Source organism: Erpetoichthys calabaricus, chromosome 11, assembly GCF_900747795.2.
Source record: "Erpetoichthys calabaricus chromosome 11, fErpCal1.3, whole genome shotgun sequence".
Classification (NCBI taxonomy): Eukaryota; Metazoa; Chordata; class Cladistia; order Polypteriformes; family Polypteridae; genus Erpetoichthys; species Erpetoichthys calabaricus.
The window spans coordinates 107,086,760-107,113,900 of record NC_041404.2 but is presented as its reverse complement, the minus strand read 5'-3'; the positions used below and the strand labels follow the sequence as shown (position 1 = coordinate 107,113,900).

General features: G+C 36.7%; 1 protein-coding gene across 2 annotated transcripts in view; it reads right to left on the bottom strand.

Moving 5' to 3' along the window:
* The window catches only part of LOC114660789 (epidermal growth factor receptor kinase substrate 8-like protein 1), a 60,515-nt gene that overhangs the window by 32,046 nt on the left and 1,328 nt on the right, over positions 1-27,141 (bottom strand). For both annotated transcript variants that reach the window (XM_051934142.1, XM_028813687.2), the window contains exons 2-3: positions 11,284-11,340; positions 10,059-10,102 (exon numbers count right to left, since the gene is read on the bottom strand). In XM_051934142.1, coding sequence (XP_051790102.1) covers positions 10,059-10,102; positions 11,284-11,327 — 88 coding nt within the window. In that variant the 5' untranslated portion in view covers positions 11,328-11,340. The remainder of the gene's footprint in view (positions 1-10,058; positions 10,103-11,283; positions 11,341-27,141) is intronic.

Below are 27,141 nucleotides of genomic sequence, written 5' to 3'. Positions count from 1 at the left end.
AGTTCTTACCTCTGCACCATCCAAGAATACATATTAGCCTTCTGTTGATTGACATTTGAGCTTGGGTTTGTAACTCATTGACAGCAACAGGTAAATTGAAAGTTTTGGTTTTTTTTTTTTTAACTTGGTTATATTCTTGAATAAAAGTGTACGTATTTGATGTTTGGACTAAAGTCTTCACACATTATACACTTCATTTCATTATTAGTATAACATGGAAAAAGTTTCTGCTTTAGGTATGTGTTCAGCATTTCTGGCCTCGCATTTCCTTTCATCCTACACTTAACCAGATCTTTGTAGACACGAAATACACCTGAAATGCATGTATTACAAATAACGATATACTGTATTATTTACCATGTACAACTTCAGGCACTTTACATGTAGATAAGGTGCCTTGGCTTGAGGTGGGAGAACTTTTTGCCCGAGTTGAGCTCCATGAGGGGGGGAGGGGGGTTGGGGTGGTATCACCAGGCTGCGTGTGCTGATCGACACATTTACAAAACAAAAAGTGGTGATTGGGAGGTGCGAAGGAATTTAAGGTGGGCCAGGATTACAAGTTTTTTTATAGGCTTCAGGGATTCTAGTGTTAATCAGCTATGGTCCACAAGTCACTTGGATAACATCCTTGTAAAGGAAGAATCTACAATCTAAGAATAACCAGGCATGGCAGATTGAAAGCCACACAATTAAATAAGTTCTGTTATCAGCCATAGTTGACTTCTAATTAAGAAATTTTGTTGGAGCAAAATCTTGCAGTCACTGTGGCCCTCCAGGACTGAACTTGAGGGACCCTACCATATTAGGAGGTTATAATGTTAAATACAGTATGTATGGTCACTGACCCTTTACTGTATTACTTAGTAATGGCATTCTTTATTTAATCAATTTGGTACTTATGGTATTATGTATTCATCACCTTAATTGGTAAATACTGTCCACAATCGTAATGCTTGGGTAGGTGCAGTTATATACTCCCACCTCGGCCCCAGCACCATCTAGTCAGAAAGTTGTATATAGTAACACACGGAAGGCTAAAACTTACTGTACTCCTGACCTTGCATTCAGCACCCATTATCTTCTTGCAGCAAGAGGTATTTCCAACAGGTATAAAGTTGCATTAGTCAAACACAAAGTCACAGACACTAATGCAGATGTACTTTGATTCCACGTACAATGCCCACACCACACTCAAATATTAGATTAATGCAGTGATTCTCAATCTTTTTGAGGTCAAGGACCACCAGACACTGACATTTTTTTATGTGGAAAACTAATATCAAAATACTCAAATATGTTACATTTTAATTGTTATTATTATTTAAACTTTAAATAATATTTATTTTATAGTTATTACAAATTGTTTATTTCCACACTGTCCTACTGAAACTGCAACCAATTCTGAACATGTAAGTTGAATGTATATAACCTTTCATTTATTCATTAATTTTATTAAAATTACTATTATTATGACAAGAAAAAATATAATACCAATAACTGAAGAAAAAAATAATAAATCAATCTCTCTCTCTCTCTATATATATATACATATATATACATATATATACATATATATATATATATATATATACATACACACTGTATATATAAAAATCCAATGTCTGTCTGTCCGCTTTCCACAAGAGAACTACTAGATTGGGTTTTTTCCTATAATTTGCTTGAACATTCTTGTTGCTTTTGCGACTTCTGTTTGAGTGCTAAGTATTATAGTTCGCTTGCAGGAACGATTTATTCGCACTAATCCGAGACAGAGGCTGCGGGAAATGTGATGTCAGGAGTGGGGAGCCAGGCGGGGTCATGCTCACTCACATGCCAACCTCGTAGCATACCTTGCCTCTGCTTAGCTAGGAAACGAGAGAACTACTTAATGGATTTAGATCGCATTTTTTTCTATAATTTGCTTGAACATTCCGGTTGATTTTGGGATTTCTCTCATTGCACAAAGTATCAAAGTTCACTTGCGGTAGATTTATTTGTGCAAATGTGAGACAGCTACTGTGGGCTGAGGGAAGGGGCCCTCCTCACTCAAGTACCTTGCCTCCCCTTAGCTAGCAATACCTGTTTGTTTATTGATTTTTAAACTTTGTCCTGTTTCACTACTACGTGGGCAGAGTCGAAAGGGACAGCTAGTTTTTAATATATTTAAAAATTACATATAATTGTTGTACAAGATATAATAGTAATATAAAAATAAAATAGCAAAAATGATTTTATACCAAATATGTCCTTGATGTTCTTTGCAAATTTCTGGAATATTTGGGCGAACGAAAGATAAAGCCACTAGCATCTCTTCTTCCAAATTTCCAAGCCTCTCACATTTTTTCATCTTAATATCGATAATTGTTGAAAATCCTACCTCACAAACATATGATGTGGAAAACAATAATAATGTGTTTAGGGCTTTTTTCGCTATGACAAGGTATTCGTTTTCAACAGAGATCCAAAATTCTTCAGGATTATTTTTAAATTCAATTTGCAATCTAAAGAGAGATATTAATCCTTCTTCCTTAATTATAAAACCAGAGAAGGTGGAAGGAATAAATGGAATTTTTATCCAGTCATATTGTTCTGTATTTAATAATGGAAAATACTTTTCGAAGTTTTCTTCCAGTTGTGTTAAATGTACGGTTATTAAGGAAACAATCTCGTCATTTTCATCTTGCATTGACGGGAATATTTTCAGTGTTCCTTTCTGCAACAGTCTCTTCCACAGTGAAATCTTGTTTTTTTCATTGCACACAATTTATCGGTAGATGTAAGAATGTTTTCATGTTTCCCATGAATACTTGTATTGATCGTATTAAGGTAAGTAAAAAGATCAGCCAAATATGCCAAATTATTGCACCAAATATAATTTTTCAGGTATTTACAAAATGTTTTGCGTTTTTCCATTTCGAAAAAAACCCAGTTCGTTTTTAAGATGTAACACGCAGTTTAAAACTTTTCCACGTGACAACCACCTCACTTCTGTATGAAGTAAACATTTGTAGTCCGCCTTCATAGCTGAACAAAGTTGTTTGAAATGTCAGCTTTTTAGTGGTCTCACCTTAATAAAATTTACCATGGCAACTACTTGATTCAATACTTCGTTTAGTTTCTGAGGCAACATTTTCATGACAAGTGCTTTTCGATGCAAAAAACAGTGAGTAAATATTATATTCGAATTGGTTATTTTTGTCAAACTCACAAATCCTTTGATTGGCCCAATCATTGATGCAGCTCCGTTGGTACAAATACCAACACATTGATTTCTTGATAATTTTAAATTATTTAATATACGACATTATTGAATCATACACTGAAAAAAAATCATTCTTTGGTCTAGCTTATTTTACTGATATAAATGAGTTTATTTTACATACAAATGGTAAAATTTAGAATTTACTTATATTTACTAGTTTACCCAACAAAATACAAGGACTTTCAACTTTACATTACTTATTACATTGCCTCTACTAAGTTTTTTGTTTAAATCCAATTATACATAGTTGGGCGGGCTTTTACTTTTGCGCATGCACACTGAGCAATTTCTCATTCGTGGACAGTGATCATCATACGGGTATGCTCACTGAAGAGCTTCTGATTTGTGCAAATTAATCACCTGATTTATATTCATAGAACTGGCGGGTCTTTAAACCATTTTTCTTTACATTTCTTGGAATTGGTAAGATATTAATTATTTATATTTTATATCAGTTTTTTTATGTGCGCAGTTTTGTTAAGACGTTAATAACTTACATTCCATATAAGCTACGATAATGTGAACAGCTTGTTAAGATGTTTATGTACTGCGGTTTAATTGCAGGCATATAGGTAAATATTTTTGTTGTTAATTTGTCTACAACTCTCCAAAGAACTGACTGACTTATAGCGTGAAAGTGTGTGATTATAGTATTTATTACAAGTAACTTTTATTCTCCTCGTAATCAAAATCTGTTCAATGTCCTTTTTTTCCTCTGTTCCAAACGCCATTTTTCGAGCACTTGTTTCGCGATAATCAAAGTTTGCACAAGTTGCAACTGGATTTATAAATTACATAGAGCAATTAATTATCTGAAGACACGGAGATGTACAGCTGCTCGTGTAAGTTTAAAAAATCTTTAACAAAGATCTTACATTCGCCGTACTTTTTAAAATACGAGTATACAGTATTGCAAGTTTCAATATAAAGGTACTTCCTGGGTAAAAACAAAGTTTCAGAACAGGTAACTTATGATGCTACAAAAACGTCATTGCAAGGGAGAAAATGGGGAAACTTAAAGAAGACTACAAGGCATATCGTTTCTGTGTTATTAAGTTGTTGAATTGATATTTTATGTATTATATTTTTATGATTCATGGCACATAAAATGGTTATTTATAAGAGGTATTCATTATTTTCTATCAGAATTTTTAATATATTCTCTTAGTATACTATTTCGTATGGATTGCAGGTGGCAGCCAGTATTAACAGATAATTTGTATACTAGCTTATAAAGGAGATATATCTCTTAGAGTTATGTAATTTTGTTATTATGGTAAAGATAAATTATTTGGAAATCGCAAGTAAAATTAATTTTGTCATTTGTTTACTATTTTTACACAAACACATTATACATTCATGCAAAATGTTTTGTGTGTTTAAATTTATGACAGGTGATCACCAGAAAATATATATTTATAGCTGCACTTGATACTACTCCATGTCTAAAATTACATATTTATTTTTAATAATTAATGCTGCATTATTTGCAATTCTTGTAGGTGTGAAATGAGGTGGTATTGTAATTGCTGCAGATCTGCTTAAGCACTACTGACATCTTCACAGCAATTTTGTACATGGTCAGATTTGTGCAGTAGCAGAAGCAAAGCACCCATGTTTAAAGGAGCCAGGCTCTTAGTCTTGTTATTATGGTTGGCAGACCAGCTTAAAATATAAAATGGCCAATTACAGGACAACATTAAGGTCCCTTGGATGCCCTGAGCTGAATTCATTAAAGAAGCAGTTGCAGGAAAAGTCTTCACCAAGAAATATTAAAAAACCCAAGAAGGCTGAAGGCGGCACGGTGGCGCAGTGGGTAGCGCTGCTGCCTCGCAGTTGGGAGACCTGGGGACCCGGGTTCGCTTCCCGGGTCCTCCCTGCGTGGAGTTTGCATGTTCTCCCCGTGTCTGTGTGGGTTTCCTCCGGGCGCTCCGGTTTCCTCCCACAGTCCAAAGACATGCAGGTTAGGTGGATTGGTGATTCTAAATTGGCCCTAGTGTGTGCTTGGTGTGTGGGTGTGTTTGTGTGTGTCCTGCGGTGGGTTGGCACCCTGCCCAGGATTGTTTCCTGCCTTGTGCCCTGTGTTGGCTGGGATTGGCTCCAGCAGACCCCCGTGACCCTGTGTTCGGATTCAGCGGGTTGGAAAATGGATGGATGGATGGAAGAAGGCTGAAGTGAATTGTCTTCCACCTTATCCAGCTGGGGAAATAAAACAAAGTCTTGAAAAAGAAAGAGAGGAGCTTTTGAGTGAGGTGAGGAAGAAAGATAATCACAGTGTTATCACCCAAAAAATGGCCAAAACATTTTCTCTCCAAAGGATTGAAGATTTCAAAGCAAGATGGACAGCTCTCTTCAATGCCACTCAGGTACTGAAAAAATGTAAGTAATTTATCTTCTAAATTATTTTGCATTGTTATAGTTTCTTTTTTTCTGTGTAATATGGTGTAGGTTTAGAGCTTTTTAAATAAACAGTTGTTTGTTACCATTTCAGAATTGTTTGTAATTAGTTCCACTTTATGGTTTGTGTTCTATGTGTGCAGATCAGCAAAGAATTCCTAAGAATCCCAACAATCCATCTGGTTGCAAAATTTACATCTTCCCTGGATAAATTCACACCAAGGCTGATAAGCATTTTCCGTAATAAGGGAGGCGCCGTAGAAAAAGAAATCCACATGATGCTAGATATCTTATGGGGTAAGAAGCATAAGTAAATTCTTGCAGAGGTATTTATTAAATGACCTGGTTTGGTTGCTTTTTCACAATGCCTCTTAATACTGATTTAAACAGGAAAATACTCTCCACAAGTGAAGAGAGCTTGTTCTCTGCTGTTTGGTAAAGTACCTTGGTGAAAATGTGGAGGATCTTCTCAGAGTACAGTATGTGGTAAATGGATCAGTTTTATTTTTTTTCCTCTTCTGTTTGCGGAGATAGAGCCGGTATCTCAATATTGCATTGACTGAGTGGAGTTAAAAAAAAAAACAAAAAAACTCTAATCTATACAATGACAACTTTAAGAAACTAATAAATAAAATATATACTACTATAATATGTTAGTAACACTATATTCTTTCACTCAGTAGTTTATATTACTTTATATTTTCTTTGCTTTGACAGTGTATTGCCCTGTTGCATGTCAAAAATAACACATATGCATGGTGATGCATAAAACATTGAAAACCAAAGAAATGACCAAGTCAAGTTTAGAAAAGGCTTGAAAGAAAAGCAATTGATTTCATTTGTTGGGTGATGCCCTCTACACTGGATGTCATCCATCCTGATTATAAAACATTAGTAATCTGAAATTTTTTCACGAACACTTTGATATTGTTTGGTACTATACAGAATTAGTTTCTATTAAATTGTATTGTGTCACGATTTACTTTGCTTTTTTTGCTTTAAAACCTGAGATTAAAATTCTTCTCAGCCAGCTCTACCAGTGTAGGACAAGGAACAGTTAAAGTGTTTATTTTTTGGTGGAGTATTCCTTTGAAATGTAGATGTATTTGTTATTAGTATTAATTATGGCATTTTATTTTCTTTAGGATGTTGAAGCTGATAGTATTCAGTCTGACTGGAGTCAGTATGCTCTCAAACTAATTGTGGCAACGCATGAAGGAGCTCCTGATGCAGAACCAGCAGATGTTGGTGTGATTGTTGAGTAAACTGAATCTGTAAATAATTTTGGTGAATTTGCAACAGCATGTGCCATGTTACTATGTGTTATATATTCACTGAATCTAAGTTACCCTAAAGAGCTCAGATATAGCCAGTCAGTCATTTTCCAACCCGCTATATCCTAACTACAGGGTCACGGGGGTCTGCTGGAGCCAATCCCAGCCAGCACAGGGTGCAAAGCAGGGACTAATGCCGGACAGGGCGCCAACACACCGCAGAGCTCAGATGTACTTTAGAAGTATTCCAAAAATTATTTTTGGAATTGAATGGTCTCAAACGTAGCTCAAAAGTTCTTTCTTTAAAAAACAGGTTAATGTGCTAATGTTAGTGCTTTAATTTTTGCATCAACTTTATTTACTGCAATATTAGAAGACCATATTGTTTTGTATATACAGGGTATGACCATATTTTGGTCAAAAAAAGCATTATTTACTGGATTTTTTTTTTTGTATTTACCTACCAATATAGAGGCCCTATTTTACATAAGAATTTGTTAAGATGGGCTGCACGGTGGCACAGCAGTAGTGCTACTGCCTCACAGTTAGGAGACCTGGGTTCGCTTCCCAGGTCCTCCCTGCATGGATTTTGCATGTTCTCCCCATGTCTGTGTGGGTTTCCTCTGGGTGCTCCAGTTTCCTCCCAGAGTCCAAAGACATGCAGCTTAGGTGCATTGGCGATCCTAAATTGTGCTTGGTGTGTGTGTGCCCTGCAGTGGGCTGGCAACATGCCCGGCGTTTGTTCCTGCCTTGCGCCATGTGTTGGCTAGGATTGGCTCCAGCAGACCCCCATGACCCTGTAGTTAGGATATAGCGGGTTGGATAATGGATGGATGGCCCTACTTTACACAAGATTTTGTTAAGGTTATTAAGTTTACAGCTTCACAGTTAACCTTATTTTGTAAAAGTTACATACTGTGAACTAGCAAACATTTAGAAGGAAATTAACAATTTGGATTGTAAAGTAAATTTCAGTGTTAATGAGCCCATAAGATGGCTGTAGGCTTTTGCAAAGAGAAAATAAAGGTAAAATAAAATCTACATTGTAATTACTGTTATTTGTAAAGAAAAATATTGTAATAATGTTTTATACATTAAAATACAAAAACTATACTCTTGTGCTTTTTTCCACTTTTATGACTTCTGTTTGTAGAGAAAAGCCAAGCAAAATGACACCTTTTATTGGCTAACTAGAAAGATTACAATATGCAAGCTTTCGAGGCAAGATTTTGCCTGAAGAAGGGGCCTGAGTTGCCTTGAAAGCTTGCATATTGTAATCTTTCTAGTTAGCCAATAAAAGGTGTCATTTTGCTTGGCTTTTCTCTACATTCATAATGGCTAACACGGTACAACACCCTAGTACTACATGACTTCTGTTTGAAAAGGTAAGAATATTGAGTTACGCTTACTCAAAAAAATTATGGCAATCGATTGCGTAAACCTTTTTAAGTTTATTCCAATTAAAATCTTGTGTAACTTATACATACACCATTTGAGTAGGGTTAAATTATGAACACTAGTTGTTTCAACTTAAAAAAGTAATAATTTTGTAAAAGAAAATGTTAGTTAATCCAAAAAACTCTTATCACATTTTTATTTTCACTCAACTCAAAAAGCAATGTTAAATTTACATTAATACCATTGTAGGATTTACTTAAAAGTAGTGTTAGTTGAAAGAACTTAAAAAGGTGAATGCAATTGATTGCCATAATTTTTTTAAGTTTATCCAACAAGTTATTTTTTTCAGTGTATATGTCCTGACCAGCTGTACGCCCTGAAAGTTCTTTGCAGCATAAAAAGTGATTATTTTTCTTTCATACAATTTTTGCATTCTTTTCATACAGCTTACAAAGCCCAGTAAATGATCCCTGCCACTTATATCTGTTGATTCGTCCACTTGTAATGTAAAACGCCTTATTAACAAGTTCACTGGCGACTTTCCCTTCAATGTTACAGGACATAACATTTATTCTCCTTCGAATTGTGTCATCAGATACCGGGATCTTTAAAGTTTCACTCTTTGCTTGTTCTCCAAACATAATGGTTACTATTTCACAGCAGGCTGGTAAAATAAGAGATTCTGTTATTGTGCGTAGTTTAAACTTCGATGCTATTAACTCCGCAATGTTATATGACGCAAGTTGCAATTTATCACTTATTTTTATATTTTTTTCAAATTGCTTATTTTGTTTACCTTGAGTCTCCAAAAGCCTTTTAAAGTAATCTTTATTTTTGAGGAAAGATTTTAATGCTTTGTAGAAAAATGTCGTTTTAATTTAGCGGGCACCAATTGCACTATTTGTGAGTTTCTCTCCGCATACAATGCAGAGGAATTGGACAATCTTCGTAAAAGCGATTAACATTTCGTGAAGTTGATTTAATCTTTCTTTTTTTCAGTAAAATCCTCTTAAACTCTACTAGTACAAGCAATAGCACTGTCAATGTCTATTGGAGAGTTTTTGTCGAGACGAGACTTTTTTGTGATGAATTTATCCATTATGAAAGAATATTAACAATAATTCTATATTCAAATCAATTATTTATCTGATGAAAGACTTACATATAATGTTCATAAATTAATTGAAAGTTGAACGAATTATTACTGTAAACAGTAGGCGAAACGAATAACACTGAATTAAGATGCCAAATGCACGGTCCATCGTTCACCGAAAAGCCAGTTTTCTCCGACTCGTGGTGTGTTTAGCGGAACAGATTGAGAACCACTGGATTAATGTGCAAACGATTGAAACCCTATGATACGCACCTTCTTAGAACTTTTAAAGATTCATATTTTGTTACACAAGCTTAAACTCTCCAAGAGAAAGAAAAAACTGCAACAAGGGGAAGAGCTCTCTTGACTTGTTAGCAGTAGGCAGACCTCTTCAAAGAAGAGTCTTCATAGCAAACAGCTGAATGCCACGAGGCCAAACGGAGCAGTCTCTCTGTTACCTTCCTTTCCACTCAAGTGAGCAGCAGTCTCTGAAATTGAGGCTCTTAACACACGAAACGCTGAGCTGCTGCGCCAAGGTAATGTAGGCAACAGCTTGACTAATGAATGCAAAACACAATTCAAAGGTTTAACAGAGGAGCTGTGAAAAGGAAGCCAGTTTGATGATTGTGCTTACCGTAGATTGCTTTAGCGCTGAGCCTGCCATGTCCAGTAAGGCTTCTGTGAAGACAAAGTAATTGGTTAGTTGGCATTCCCGTTTGCTCCGTAAAGAACCTGGCATCTTATTATGATTCCCCTCCAGTTCTTGTTACTAACAGCGGCACCTTGCCGACTATGTCTTCCGTTGCCACAAATGTTCTATCCCAATAATGACGCAACACAGTTGGGAGTGCAGTTTAAATGAATCCGTTTACGAGATTGTGCCACCGCAAACCCCGGTAAATCCCGAAGAGATTCATCGCCTTTTGTAGTCCGGCCCAATATGAAAAAAAGCATTTCAAAAAATGACAGCATAAAAAACAAAGCTGTAGAACATGAAAATCATTATACGCAATGGAAACTTACAGAGGGAATTTGCTACACGTGATGAAATTCTGTATCGTTGCATTTTCGTGTTATGTCTGCATTAAACTAACAGAAAACACACTGCTTGCTTGAAAGACGAATGGTACGTTTTTGTACGCGCTGACTGCGGCGTATCTGAAGAGGCACTATATAAAGTATTAGATAAATAATTTCATGTCAAGCACATGACGTGCATTATAACTTCTGGCAGAAAGATGGGCAGGCAGCTTTCTTTAGAACATTTACGGCTGTTTGCAGAGCGCAACAAAACAAAATATAGGACTTCTCGACAGATAACACTAAATGCGCATATTGTATGAAATGACCAGTAGTCTGGGTTATACTTCTGAATAGACAAAAAGGCTTTTTAGTGATCATGCATTGATTAAGAGTCACTCACTTGTGATTTGCTTCATTCCAGTTGACTTGTTTGCTAAAATTATCAGCCTTTAATTACTTATTTTTTCTTAGCTGCCATTTTACGAAGTCATGGCAATAATCAAGTAGCAAAAGGTAGACAAAATAATGTGGTGAATGTGCATGTGTGTTTGCATATGTTTATCAAAAAGTAGTTTTTAAAAAACAAAAAAGTTTTAGATTTATAATACAAAGTGATGACACACTGCCACAAATCAGAAACAAGATGCAACATTAGATTACATGTTCAAAAAGAAATAGCGAAAAAAAATCTAAGTAAGAAATGTGTTTAATAGAAAAAGGGCCAGATTTTGTTCAAGTAAATTCTGCTAGAAACATCCACATGAATCAACTTGCCTATCAAGTGCGATTACTAATATTTTCCTGCTGGTTGTGTTAAAGTAGGAAATGCTACATACCCCACAGGAGAGCCGTTCGCAGATCCACCAGAGGTGTAGCTCATGACTGCTTCCTGTCTGTAGGAGCAGAAAAAGAGATTCAGGAATGCTATTTAGAAGTAAGCCAAAATCCACAGATAAGCCCTTTCTAATTACATCCCATTGTGATGACCATGGAACCACACTCATCTACTTTCAGATACAAACATACTCATCCTGTGGCTCTAAACTCACCATGTGTGTCTTATCACACCAACAGCATAAACATGATGGTTTCCATTAACATCATAATCCATTCTTTGCAGACCTAGAGTTTTCCAGTTACACCCATTTAAATAAATGTTGCCAATCTTGGGTTTTTAATTGCAGGGTATGTATAATGCTGAGAACATTGCCTGTTAATTAAACTTTATAGTGATTATGTCACAGTCTTCACCGAGTATGTCATCCCTGTATAACCACCTTGAATCTGGAGAAAGAACTGGCAGAAATTAGCATAACAATCATTATGCTTCTAAAATGTTAAACAAAATATTCTCTGACATGCAAATCAGAGTTAAGACAAATACCTGACATTGAATTTTAGGACTGCCATACAGATCAAATACATTGTTGATAACATCACAATGGCATTGCTCCGGCTATCTGATGACTGGTGGGTCAGGAATGGAATGTGGCTCTAGTGTCCCAGCAATGAGAATTGCAAGACAGCTGCTAGAGATTCAGTAGAAACACAAACACTGGCCAATCTGGAAGAACAGGTCTGACTGGAAGTTTAATGTTAGGAGGCCTCATAGCGACTGGGTGAATCACACTCCTGCCCTAAAGTTCTGTCTCTGCAGGAACCATTTGAAAATGTTATTTAAAAAACAAAGTTAACTTCCACCTTCTTTGCTCGTAGTTACATCTCTTAGGTCTCCTTTGAGGATCAAAGCCAAACCTGAAGGAGGTGGTCCAGTCCCAAAATGACCCACACTCAGCTTGTTGTTTCAGGAAATATATTTAAACAATGCCACTTGGTAATTTTGACTCTGTAGATGTAGGAGAGATACTGACACATCCCACTTCCTCTACCCTCAATAGTAGCTTCTTTTGGGATGAGACAACCACACAGCTCACATTCCACTTCAGACATTTTTAAGCCTTGCTGTGGAGCTGTAGAGGAATGTCTTTTTGCTTTAGTTCAGTGTAAATCTACCATCTTCTTTTTGTTTTTTATTTTTTTCCATTCCATTTCCACTCACTCTTCTCTAGTTCCTCTGGGAAACACTTCTGCTCATTATACCTAGTATGTAAAGAGACAAAACTCAATGGCTCCTATTTACTACAACACTTTTATAGTTCAACATTATTTGTCAATACTCTGTAAACCTAAGATTCACTCAACACTTTCCATTTCGCTTTTACAGTTACTTTTTTATCTTCATAAGGTACGTCTCTAACATCAACTTAATCCTTCTAGTTTTTGACACCTGTGGCAGATGGCTGGGGGTGGCACCCAGCCGGGACGCCCAGGAAGACAGGAGGAGGGCTCATGCCTCCTCCAGACCACGAGGGGGCGACCGCCCTGGTTCCTCTGGGGGCCACGGGTGCAGGGCTTGGAAGCCCAACCCTGTAGGGGCCCGCGGTCTCCGCCAGGGGGCGCCCCCATGCCTGAAGGACCCGGAACCCCAACACTTCCGCCACACCAGGAAGTGCTGGGGGGAAGAAGACAGGGAACACCCGGGGGGCTTCCGGGAACACAGCTGGCACTTCCGCCACACAGGGGAGTGTCTAGGGAGTGTCGGGGATCACCTGGAGCCCATCCAGGTACTTATAAAAGGGGCCACCTCCCTGCAAAGAAGGACTGGAGTCGGGTGAGGAGTGGACAAGGTTTGTGTGCAGGAGAGTGGAGGCGGCTGAAGAGCAGGCAGAGACTGAGAGAGGCCTGGACTTTGGGGGAGTTTGGTGCTTGAGGCACTGGGTTGTGCACTTTATTGGACTGTAAATTATGCACAATAAACGTGTGGTGGACTTAAGAATGGTGTCCGTCTGTCTGTGTCCGGGCTACTTATCACACACCAAATAGACAAAACGTATTTTTTTCAATAAAAAGAACGACATTCTTTACAGAAAATCCCTTGTTGTGTACTACATTTCCTCAAAATTGACAAGAACCAATTTTTTATGCTCATGAGTTTGGATATACATTAGATTACCTCCTTCTGTCACTAATACATTGTCATTCAAGTTTATCATTAATAGAGATTCTTCTTTACTCATTTTCTTTTCCTCTTATCCATACACATCAGCAACTTTTCCAAACAAATCCTAAACCCAGAAACCCTGATCTAATGTTTGTTCATAGCAGCTCAGAGCCTCTTGACATGTATAACTTTCCCCAGTTGCAGCCATGGAGCAGTGTGACCATCAGCTTAGTCCAAGTTCATGTTCTAAAATTAATCTCATGATTAAACTCTAAATGAAAATGGGATACTAGCAATTACCTCTTTACTATTATACTTTCTCTTTCCAAAGTGGCCCTTGAACATTCTCATGTTTATGGGAGACAAAATATAGCTTCAAACCATCCTGTTAAAATATGTACAGTATTGACGTAGCAATGTTTTCACGTCATCTCCTTGGTCAGTTTCTTATAGAGCATAATGCGTAGAGTGTGAGTCAAAGGAGGTTATGATTAAAGTTTAAAACACAACAGTGGGGCCTCACCTAAAATACTGCACATAGTTTTGGTCTCTGGGCTACAGGAAAAGACATAACAGTACTAGAAAAAGTCCAGAGAAGAGACAATAGCCTTATTCTAGTAATAAAAGGTATGAGTTATGTGGAATGATTAAAGTAGTTGAACCTTTTCACTTTACACAAACATAGATTACAACTTGACAAGACTGAAGCTTTTAAAATTGTGAAACCTTTTATTGGCTAACTAAAAAGATTACAATATGCAAGCTTTCGAGGCAACTCAGGCCCCTTTTTACATCTTGCCTGAAGAAGGGGCCCGAGTTGCCTCGAAAGCTTGCATATTGTATTCTTTTTAGTTAGCCAATAAAAGGTGTCATTTTGCTGGACTTCTCACTACATTCATAATGGCTAACACAGTACAACACCCTAATACTACAAAATTGTGAAAGGAATTTGTACAATGCATCAAAACTGTTACTTTAAAATGAGTTCAACAAGTAGATGGGACATGGTTGAAAACTTAATTAAGGGTAAATTTCACAACTATTAGAAAGTTTATCTTCACACTCAGAACCTTTGGCAAAACTTGCCATTACTTTGGAGAAATCAGGTGGATAGAATTAGCTTTGTTGTGATAAACTACCCGTTCTTGTCAAACATTTTCAAACGTTTCTGCTATGCTTTAACTTCATTGAATATATAATTTTCCATCACAGAACATCCTTACTTCTCACAGCCCAATCTATCTGACTCTTGTTTTAGCTGTGTTTAAACATTAAATATATAACATAAATCTTCCAATTCACTTATCATTTGTACAGTTTTTGTGCATTCCTCAGTTACACCTTTTATGTCAACAAAGTGTAAATATTCACTCAACTCATCCTGACTATTTATTAGTTAAGCACATGACATAATCTTTGAAATATCCCAAATATTACTTTAGTTAACCCAGAATCTTTTAAAATCTTTTTACTTTACTTGCATACTTTGGGCTTATTCTCATAGGCTATATAACACTGCCCATACTTAAAAACACAGCTGATAAAAAAAATGTATTACAGAGAGGAGGACAAAAACAATTTTGGATGTAGAAACAAAATAAGCAGGGGTTAGCCTAGATTGAGAGATCAGAATAGCACACTTACAGAGTTAAGGAGAAACATGAGACATTCAGAAAGGCTGTTGTGAAAAGTCCTCCGTATGACAATCTTAAAACCTAAGAAAGAGGAGGCAACTATAATGTAAAAATGATTACTGACTCCATTTACGAGTCTGTAAACAAAACAGAAGAGTGAAACACCTCAGTGCAGAACAAAATGAAGCTCTCTCTGTTCCTATTGGATTCACTACTAAAACGTCCCCCTCACAAAAATCTGTCAAATATTTACCAACAGCAAGTAACCAATGGTGGCCCCTTAGTAATCACATGCCTGAGGAGAGGCATGTTCAGGTCAAGGTTTACAGGTGCTGCCTCCTGAAGACCACAAGCATTATGTGCACACCCTGTCCTTTGTTACAGATTTGGTCATTTAAGAATATTCATCTATGCAAATGTTTGACAACACTCTGTTCTGAAAGGAAGGCAGTTTAATATTTGAGCATGCCAAGGACAAAGCACTTGGTGAGTGGAGGTAAACTCACTAGTGGCAATGCCGCATGTTACTTGCTGAGGAACTGGAACACACGTAGGTAAAAAGCTGTGTCAAGAGAAATGAAAAAATGCAATAAGATGACTATAAAGTCTCTCTTAATACTGTAAAACACTGCCGAAGCTTAGAATAACATAAGGGGAAAATATTCTAAACAGTATAACATTAGCTGAGCTCCAAACACACATCACTTGTGATAGACAGGCTGCTACACAGTTCACTTGTCTGCTGCATGATAAACCCTTCTAATTATCAATTACAAATCTCCACCATTTTCACACATACCACACTAACAGAACCCTCACACAGTAGCTCTGAGCCTAACTCACAGGTGACTGAAATTTTATGAATCTTCACCAGTGAACGTTTGCACATTAACTTAAACTAAAGTAACTTCTAAATTAACAAAAAAGGTACAGCTAAGACATGTTTTCTCATCAAGACTTCCTCATATTTATATTTTCTTTTCCTCTTAGTTAATGTTTCTGTTAAGCAGCCTCTCTTATAAACACAGAATTTAACAGTATACCCTATAATGTTTTAATGGAGAGATAATTAACTTGGAATTAATTATCTTATGTGCAAAACTGAAAATAATGTTTCTTAGTTTGAATGAAAGAAAAAAGGTATCAGAAGATCCTGTGGCTGAAAATTACACACTACAAAATAGTGTTTTTTTATACTAGAGATAAAATGGGCAGCAAACAGAGGAAGAGAAGCGCTGAAGAAGGAGTTCATTCAGATGTTAATATGAGCAGTGTAGGACGTAATAAAAAAAAAACAGCCTCCCCATAAACAGGTAGCTTGAACAAGAACTGATGAGTGCACATGATAGAAAGGTTTAAAGTCAAGCTAAGGAAAAGAGCACATTCCAGCTTTTTAATTGAAATACTGGCAACAAGGTTTCTAGATTTTAATGGGAGAATGTCTGTCATGTCTGTTGGTTGCAGATATCTGCCAACAGGCCAGTCAGTACCTATGGATTCAGTGGCAGTATATAACATGTATTAGCCTAAGAAAACAGTGAAGATTCTTCAAGTGTGAAAATATGCACCAGAACTAAATAAAAATGATCTAAAAATCAGTTACCTAAAAGAACTGTGTGAAAAATTAAATACACTGTAATCAAATGAAACTTCAGGTAGATAAAGGCAACAGAATGAGATTAAAAATTCTCAGGTTAACTTTTACCAGAAAATCATTTTTAAAAGTAAACATACCCAGTAAAATCTAAAAATTTAAAGGTAAATAACTGAAATAAAAAAACACAAAAACAACAAATTCACTTAAAACAAATAAAATCCTTTAAAGGGAATGGTCAAAAGAAATAAAGAGAATATTAATGGCCAAATACACATAAATCAAGGAGAACAACATACTGACTGATTCTCAGCAATAGTGATAAAGAGGAGGTTCCAAATAATAAATTGTGTAAGATAGACCAATTGAATGGCATAAGACTGAACTGAAATATTTTCAACCTTAAAATACAAATGACTATTCCATCTGTAAATGGCCAATGTTTACCAAAAATAAATATTCTGAGTGCTAAAATGGCATTAACTTACATGGCAAAAACATGTTCAAGTGTGCTAAATACAGTATGTATTCAGTCTCTCTTGGTGTTACTGTATGCCAGCTAGGCAACAAACATCACTGCTATCTCAGCTGTCAGTATGTCAAATGGTTGAAAGAAGTATGAACTACAAACATGACAGTCAAAAATCAAAGGCACTACACAGATAATGTAAGCACTCCTTAAGATGCAGGATTTCCCAATATCATTCATTCATACCAAATACACAGTTACTGTTAGTGCATTATTATGATACTAGGCATGAGTTCACAGTTTTTTACACATGTACTCACTAATATTGTCCACAAGGAGTAAAGCTGATAAGCTCAATGTCAGTTCTTACTATAATTTTTTATAAGGTTTGATTGGGTTTCTGTAATCAAAGTGCAAAATGGTTAAAGGCTGGCTGTTAGTGTATTGAAGATGGTTTTCAAAACACATTACCTGTTAATAGCAAGAAGGAAGGTGCACAATACAAGGTATAGGAAGTATTTGATCAGAAGAAGTTGAATCCTTCTTTAACATTTTACAGTGATAAAAGAGACCACTCTCCACACCTTTCAAGACACATTAAATGTCTTGCTACAAGCACAAAAGCTAAATGTTTCAAAAGGGATAGACACCAACAGTTGATTTGCCAGTCTGATTAAAAATCAGAATGAATTACCATGTTGTACCCTCTTTAGAGGCAGGTCTTTTAAGGTGGGGAGTCTCTTTAAAACTGAGCATGCACAAAACATACACTACTGCAGAAATAACACATGACATGCTTCAGTTCTTCTTAAATGTTACTTACACTCAGTTTGACATCTAAGGCAAAACTTAAACTAAAATTTCCTTTTGAACTCTGTCTTTTGATCTTTGGACGAAACCAAAGAACATACTGGTATTAAATGACAAAAAAAGGAAATATGCACATGCTAACATTTTAACTAAAGAAAATTAAGGATTTGTTAATTTAGTTATAGACAAAAAGCACAATATAATCTTCTTAATAGACATTTCTTTATAAATGTTGTCATCCAAGCATGTTGGAGGGCCATCTTCTGGGCACATCAGAGGTAAGAAATGCCACCATGGGACATAAATGGGTGCAATTGGGTGCTACCCTAAACATTTAATGTCAAGACTGGGAGAAATATACAGTGGTGTGAAAAACTATTTGCCCCCTTCCTGATTTCTTATTCTTTTGCATGTTTGTCACACAAAATGTTTCTGATCATCAAACACATTTAACCATTAGTCAAATATAACACAAGTAAACACAAAATGCAGTTTGTAAATGGTGGTTTTTATTATTTAGGGAGAAAAAAAAATCCAAACCTACATGGCCCTGTGTGAAAAAGTAATTGCCCCCTGAACCTAATAACTGGTTGGGCCACCCTTAGCAGCAATAACTGCAATCAAGCGTTTGCGATAACTTGCAATGAGTCTTTTACAGCGCTCTGGAGGAATTTTGGCCCACTCATCTTTGCAAAATTGTTGTAATTCAGCTTTATTTGAGGGTTTTCTAGCAAGAACCGCCTTTTTAAGGTCATGCCATAGCATCTCAATTGGATTCAGGTCAGGACTTTGACTAGGCCACTCCAAAGTCTTCATTTTGTTTTTCTTCAGCCATTCAGAGGTGGATTTGCTGGTGTGTTTTAGGTCATTGTCCTGTTGCAGCACCCAAGATTGCTTCAGCTTGAGTTGACAAACAGATGGCCGGACATTCTCCTTCAGGATTTTTTGGTAGACAGTAGAATTCATGGTTCCATCTATCACAGCAAGCCTTCCAGGTCCTGAAGCAGCAAAACAACCCCAGACCATCACACTACCACCACCATATTTTACTGTTGGTATGATGTTCTTTTTCTGAAATGCTGTGTTCCTTTTACGCCAGATGTAACGGGACATTTGCCTTCCAAAAAGTTCAACTTTTGTCTCATCAGTCCACAAGGTATTTTCCCAAAAGTCTTGGCAATCATTGAGATGTTTCTTAGCAAAATTGAGACGAGCCCTAATGTTCTTTTTGCTTAACAGTGGTTTGCGTCTTGGACATCTGCCATGCAGGCCGTTTTTGCCCAGTCTCTTTCTTATGGTGGAGTCGTGAACACTGACCTTAATTGAGGCAAGTGAGGCCTGCAGTTCTTTAGACGTTGTCCTGGGGTCTTTTGTGACCTCTTGGATGAGTCGTCTCTGCGCTCTTGGGGTAATTTTGGTCGGCCGGCCACTCCTGGGAAGGTTCACCACTGTTCCATGTTTTTGCCATTTGTGGATAATGGCTCTCACTGTGGTTCGCTGGAGTCCCAAAGCTTTAGAAATGGCTTTATAACCTTTACCAGACTGATGGATCTCAATTACTTCTGTTCTCATTTGTTCCTGAATTTCTTTGGATCTTGGCATGATGTCTACCTTTTGAGGTGCTTTTGGTCTACTTTTCTGTGTCAGGCAGCTCCTATTTAAGTGATTTCTTGATTGAAACAGGTGTGGCAGTAATCAGGCCTGGGGGTGGCTACGGAAATTGAACTCAGGTGTGATACACCACAGTTAGGTTATTTTTTAACAAGGGGGCAATTACTTTTTCACACAGGGCCATGTAGGTTTGGATTTTTTTTCTCCCTAAATAATAAAAACCATCATTTAAAAACTGCATTTTGTGTTTACTTGTGTTATATTTGACTAATGGTTAAATGTGTTTGATGATCAGAAACATTTTGTGTGACAAACATGCAAAAGAATAAGAAATCAGGAAGGGGGCAAATAGTTTTTCACACCACTGTATATATATATATGCATTTTTAAACCAGCTCCTGCTGGTGTTCAAATAGAACAACTTTGACGAAGCAGAAGATCAAATAACACAAGCACACTGTACAAAATTAAAAAAAATAAAAAAAAATCCACAGAACTAAATGAAATTTGCCCAAAATTACCTAATCTTGCAGACTGTAAAACATTGTAAAATAGATCCTGTAAAAATCCATTACATTAAACATATATAAAGCATATATTTTCACTGTAAAAAGACTAATACAATAAACAGTTACAACAATGATTTTAAACAAATACATGTAAGTAAATTGACATTTAAGCAGTATTTTAGCTGTTAATATCAATTAATTGTTTCATTGTGCATTTTCTGAATAATTGTTGCATTGCTGTAAAGTCACAGAGGCACATGAAGTTAGTATATTAACATAAGGAATGTTCCCTTTTTTGCAACACTAAAAATTGTTCCTGATGAACCTTTATGCACCTTTATGCTATGGAAAACAAAAATGTAACGACCATTAGCAAAGTTTTTTTTCTGTGAGCACTGACAGATTTCTGTGGTTAATGAAGCTGGCTTGTGTTCAATAAATTGGAAAACCTGAAGCACACCCTATATTGCAAAAACAACCTTCCCTTCTTCAACAGAAAACAAGAGGTACTTCTGTCAATCATTGGATTCATTTCACTGTATAAAAATGATTATCTAATGACAAAAACCTGTTATGATTAAATTTTGTTACTTTAAGATATATGAATTGTGTATCATAGACAGACTGTACATTAACAATTACATTATCCAATTAATGAACATGAGTTGTTTTGATCTGAGATAATTGTAATATGTGTATTAAGTACTGAATTAAACATCTTCGTCTAATATTAATGATGAGTTAGAATAGAAAAATTTGAATTTAATTACAATTAAAAACAGACGTTTAACTGTTGACTGCATTAATTTTACTGATGCAAACCATTTGGCTTCTGACAGTTTTTTGACTTATTAAATTATAGCCAATTTTTTTTCAGTGTATTTTCAAAATGGTAAGGTTGAAAACTGTCCAAAAGTACTGAATTAAAACCTATTATTTTTAGTGCAACACCTAAAGAACTTAGTGAATTAAGCTAAAAAAATGTTCACACTCTAGAATAATGTGAAGCATTTGAAATCCAACCACTACAACAGAATACCGTAAGAAATTCCTTGAAAAAGCAAACAAAAGCAACAGATGGATATTGGTCAAAATGGGTTAGTGATTAACAAATCAGGTGAAACTTCAAGTGCAACAGCCTTTAGGCTGCACAGAATAAACATTTCCCAAAAATGACCGACTCATAAGAATCCTGACAAAATTTTTTAGGAAAAGTTCATCCAAAAATTTAAAAAAAAAATCTAAAATGTTTTGAACTATCACATTCTGATGAATATTCAAAAAATAGAACCCAACAGAACCATCTAAATCAAGGTATCCATCAACTTTCTACATCCGAGTATTTAACATCAGGGTCATTGAGAGGTGGAGCCTATATGGAACCATCTGAATACTGAAAGTATCTGATAGACTCAAATGAAGTGAGCAGGAACCTTTCAAGTATAATGACTCTAAAGAATTATGTGAAAAGTAAACTGGAGACTATCCTACCTGAATCTAAGAGGAAATATTAAGTAAAACAGGCCACCCATAGACCTAGAATTACTGACAGCCTTCTCAAGTGATAATTATGGAAAATAATCCTGAGGAAAACAATGAACATCTCTTAAGTTGTTAATAGTGCCTTTTCCAGGCTAGCTTGGATACTCGTGGCCCTCAAGCATATTACATTTGCTCATCTTGGAGTTTGACAATAATAAGTGAAAAGTCATAAGATTCCCTACACTTTCTCTCTCTCTTTTATATTATATATATAAATATAAAATCCTAAGCCTAAAAGTGCAACTGTGACATTTTTATGTCATGTCTTTTTGTCACGCTTTAAATCAGGCTTATTTTAAAACCTACATATATATGTTTGGTATCACTCTTTTCAGAATTTATTGAACTTTAATGTGATGTTGTTAGAATTTTCAGAAGAATTTTCACATTCTTATTCCGTTTTTAAATTATAAACTAAAAAATATCAAGAACTCACGTCTTGCGAGACGGGACTTTGTGCTAAAAGATTTAGGCACACCATGGGCTGGAAATAAAACACAAACAGTAGGACAGCTGCTGTACAGGCTTTTAAATGTTCGAAGCGCCATGCGAGATGCAGATCAGCAAGCCAGCAGCTGATCAACCAAAGAGGAGGTAAAAAAAACTGTATTTGTTTTCCATTGTATCACCGTTTAAGAGGGGGTTTTGGAGGAGCAAGCGGCAGAGACACGAAGTGGAAACAAGCAGGGGGGAACCCCCTAGTGTATATATACTGTATATATATATATATATATATATATATATACTGTATATATATATATATATACTGTATATATATATATATATATATATATATATATATGATATTACAGTACCTGGCAAATAATACAAAGACTACACAACACTTTTTGCCCCAACTGGGGCTCATTAGGTGTACACACCTTTGCTTCCCCTTATAGGGATCAAACCTTGGATGTCAGTGCCTGAGGCTAAGCCTCTAACGTTGCACTACGGCAGCTGGTTCACTTACTTGACAGGGTGAAGATTGGAGTATTACATTCATACAGTGGTGTGAAAAATTATTTGCCCCCTTCCTGATTTCTTATTCTTTTGCATGTTTGTCACACAAAATGTTTCTGATCATCAAACACATTTAACCATTAGTCAAATATAACACAAGTAAACACAAAATGCAGTTTGTAAATGGTGGTTTTTATTATTTAGGGAGAAAAAAAAATCCAAACCTACATGGCCCTGTGTGAAAAAGTAATTGCCCCCTGAACCTAATAACTGGTTGGGCCACCCTTAGCAGCAATAACTGCAATCAAGCGTTTGCGATAACTTGCAATGAGTCTTTTACAGCGCTCTGGAGGAATTTTGGCCCACTCATCTTTGCAAAATTGTTGTAATTCAGCTTTATTTGAGGGTTTTCTAGCATGAACCGCCTTTTTAAGGTCATGCCATAGCATCTCAATTGGATTCAGGTCAGGACTTTGACTAGGCCACTCCAAAGTCTTCATTTTGTTTTTCTTCAGCCATTCAGAGGTGGATTTGCTGGTGTGTTTTGGGTCATTGTCCTGTTGCAGCACCCAAGATCGCTTCAGCTTGAGTTGACGAACAGATGGCCGGACATTCTCCTTCAGGATTTTTTGGTAGACAGTAGAATTCATGGTTCCATCTATCACAGCAAGCCTTCCAGGTCCTGAAGCAGCAAAACAACCCCAGACCATCACACTACCACCACCATATTTTACTGTTGGTATGATGTTCTTTTTCTGAAATGCTGTGTTCCTTTTACGCCAGATGTAACGGGACATTTGCCTTCCAAAAAGTTCAACTTTTGACTCATCACTCAAGGTATTTTCTCAAAAGTCTTGGCAATCATTGAGATGTTTCTTAGCAAAATTGAGACGAGCCCTAATGTTCTTTTTGCTTAACAGTGGTTTGCGTCTTGGAAATCTGCCATGCAGGCCGTTTTTGCCCAGTCTCTTTCTTATGGTGGAGTCGTGAACACTGACCTTAATTGAGGCAAGTGAGGCCTGCAGTTCTTTAGACATTGTCCTGGGGTCTTTTGTGACCTCTCGGATGAGTCGTCTCTGCGCTCTTGGGGTAATTTTGGTCGGCCGGCCACTCCTGGGAAGGTTCACCACTGTTCCATGTTTTTGCCATTTGTGGATAATGGCTCTCACTGTGGTTCGCTGGAGTCCCAAAGCTTTAGAAATGGCTTTATAACCTTTACCAGACTGATAGATTTCAATTACTTCTGTTCTCATTTGTTCCCGAATTTCTTTGGATCTTGGCATGATGTCTAGCTTTTGAGGTGCTTTTGGTCTACTTCTCTGTGTCAGGCAGCTCCTATTTAAGTGATTTCTTGGTTGAAACAGGTGTGGCAGTAATCAGGCCTGGGGGTGGCTACGGAAATTGAACTCAGGTGTGATACACCACAGTTAGGTTATTTTTTAACAAGGGGGCAATTACTTTTTCACACAGGGTCATGTAGGTTTGGATTTTTTTTCTCCCTAAATAATAAACACCATCATTTAAAAACTGCATTTTGTGTTTACTTGTGTTATATTTGACTAATGGTTAAATGTGTTTGATGATCAGAAACATTTTGTGTGACAAACATGCAAAAGAATAAGAAATCAGGAAGGGGGCAAATAGTTTTTCACACCACTGTAGGTTTGAATCGCAATCTGATTATTTGGATGGTTACCTACCAGGTAACGGTTGATGTTGGTCCTCTCTATATAGTGACACACAGAAGACAAGGGAGTAAAAGAAGTTATAGGATTCTCACTATGGCCCATACAAGAAGCTAGTCAGGAAGTTTATATGTGGTCTAGATAGTAGAAACTCATAGAGAAATTCAGATTTTTGCTTTTTTTCCTTTAAACAATTACCAAACTCAATCAGTGGGGAGAATTTTGAGGTTCAAAGCCAGATGCGTTTGTCAATTTCTTCCAGAATGGTTGAATTAACTAATGCATAAAAGCCATTAGTTGAATGAGGAAGTAATCTCTTCTCCAGATAGTGCAATGACTAAACTCAGAGGGATGACAGAGGTACATACAGTTATGGGTCTGCTAGCTCTGGACCACTTTTAATAGAGCATTCACCTTAGAAACACTTCAGAGGGCTTTTTCCTTCCACAGATGTATTGATGGTAAATCAGCAACAGGAAAAAAAAAGGGTTAAAGTCAATAGCTCCCCTTGCCTGATGAGGAATTCTACTATCTGCCATCCTGTGTGCTATGCAATAGTTCCAGGACTCATCTTAAGCTCCTCTTTTTCCTTCTGTGTTTCACCTGGTAGTCTAGGTATTTCAGATATTTGCCATAATATAAAATCTTGAAGAATACTTATTGTTTTCTTTTCATCTACTGATAACCCATAGCCTTAATTGTCTTTTCTATTTTTATCTTGTTAACCTGACATGTGCAGTATCTTGGTGTGGCACCTGCATATCTGAATAGTCTCAGTTTGGCTTGCTTTCCCATTAATTAGTAGTCATAATAAAGAAATGTCCGCCTAGACCGAATTAAGGAACAAGACCAAGCATGGTTCCACTGGGCATACCTTAACATCACTAGTTTCTGTTGACTGCAGCTATTGATCCAGCAATCTCAATCTGGCACAGCCTGATCATGGTGCCACAGAGGGGTGACATGATGCATGTTGATTAGCACATGCAAGTAAGAATTTCACTGTACTTTGTAAATGTGACAATAATAAAATTAATACAGATAAATATAATAAAATACTGGAATAATTAATCCATTTTCTAAACCTGCTGTCTCCATTTCATGATTGTGGGGTGCAATGACCTGTCCAATTCAGGAACAAACCCAATACACGATACTAATGTATGCTCAAATACATACACTCACTCACAAACTTAGTGCTGCAAGCTAACCTAACATGTGTGGGATGTGAAAGAAAACTGGAGCAACTGGGGAAAACCCAAGAAGACACAGAAAGGAAGCACAAGTGCCATATAGACAGTGAAAAGCAATCAGGGTCCTAAAGATGTGAAGCAGCTTTGCTAACCACTGTACTACTCTACATCCACGTATAATGTAAAGTGTAAATATATTGAAAAGAGGTGAATAAATATTCACCTGTTATCACATTGGTATAGCAGTGCTGAAAAACAGGTAGGTGAATTTAACAACAAAAATAAAAGTTTGGTTAAATAAAGTTAAGGTTTCATTGTCAAGGTTTGAACATGAAACACCATAAGCAAATAAATCAAAGGTAGTAACTCATGTCTTCCTGGGAATAAGGAGGCTGCAGAGCATGTGTGGTAGAATTAAAATTTTGAAATCAAATTTCATCACTTTACTACTACAAATGAGCACAAGGCGTTGGCCTTAAATGTTGAACAGAGAAGACTCTTCTGTTCAACTCCACTTTTGTTCTCTCTGTGTCAGCAGCAAAGTTTCTCCAAAGAGGCTGTATTATTTGAAATTCTGGATAAACAAAGCAGACTGAGGGAGAGACGCACCTTGTTTAGTTGCTCATGGGATTTACTTATAAAACAGAACTCCTGGTGACCCCTATACAGAACAAAAGGACACTGTCCCTAATCTCCTGCTTCCTTTACATTGAAAATATGAAGCAATACAAATGACAGTGATCCAAATGCCTCTGAGATGTCAACATGTCACTGCAGCAGCAAGACTGACTCCACCTGAAAGGTGAAGGAAGGGGGTAGGGCTCGGTCTCACATGCAGCTAAGGAAGTGACACAGAGAAACTGCTGCACATACCTTGTGCCACAACCTCTCACACATTAAAAGGTAGCACTGTTGAATTTTAATTGCTCGTACAAGACTCCAAAACGTCCATCCACCTATTTTCTAACATAGGTCCCGCTATATATAACAGATGAAAAACATTGACTGCTGTGTGGGTACAACGCAATGCACCATTTTTCTGATAGATATCACGTATACTGTACATTGTCTCGGTCAAGAAGGCTCCACCTTCTAAAGTTCACAACTGCTATGTCCTTCCTGCAGAGTTAGAAAAAGCTCACAAATGTTTCACCATTTTTTTCTAAAGATAAGCACTCATTACCCCTGTTAAAACTATACAGCTCACCAGATTGAGCTGCTATTTATCACATTCATCTGTCTCTGTTGTACAGCAACTAATAATAACTGAGACCACCCAGTTAAATTTTCCTCTTTAAATCTTGCACCAAACTACCATTTCACAGAAAACTGAATAAAGACAGATTGGATTGGTGCACACTTCCTCTCAATAACAGTCATGTTAGTTATATCTATCATCAAGCTTCTTCATCCTTCTCAGGGTTAGTATCTCATCCCTTCTTACTCTAAGACTCAAATTAGCTAGCCTGGGATACAAATGACTAAAGGTAGGGTTTATCTATAAAACACTTTCAAGTTCCAGATTAGACTGACCTTTCTGCTCCACTCCTCCTCATAACTAGTTAGTCCAGTCAATTTTCTCTGTATTGCTCATACCATTTAGGCATTGGATTAGTCCTAATGGACCTTTGTATTGTACATCAGTTGGCAGTTGCTGATATCAGTCCTATCACTTTCTTATTCCCT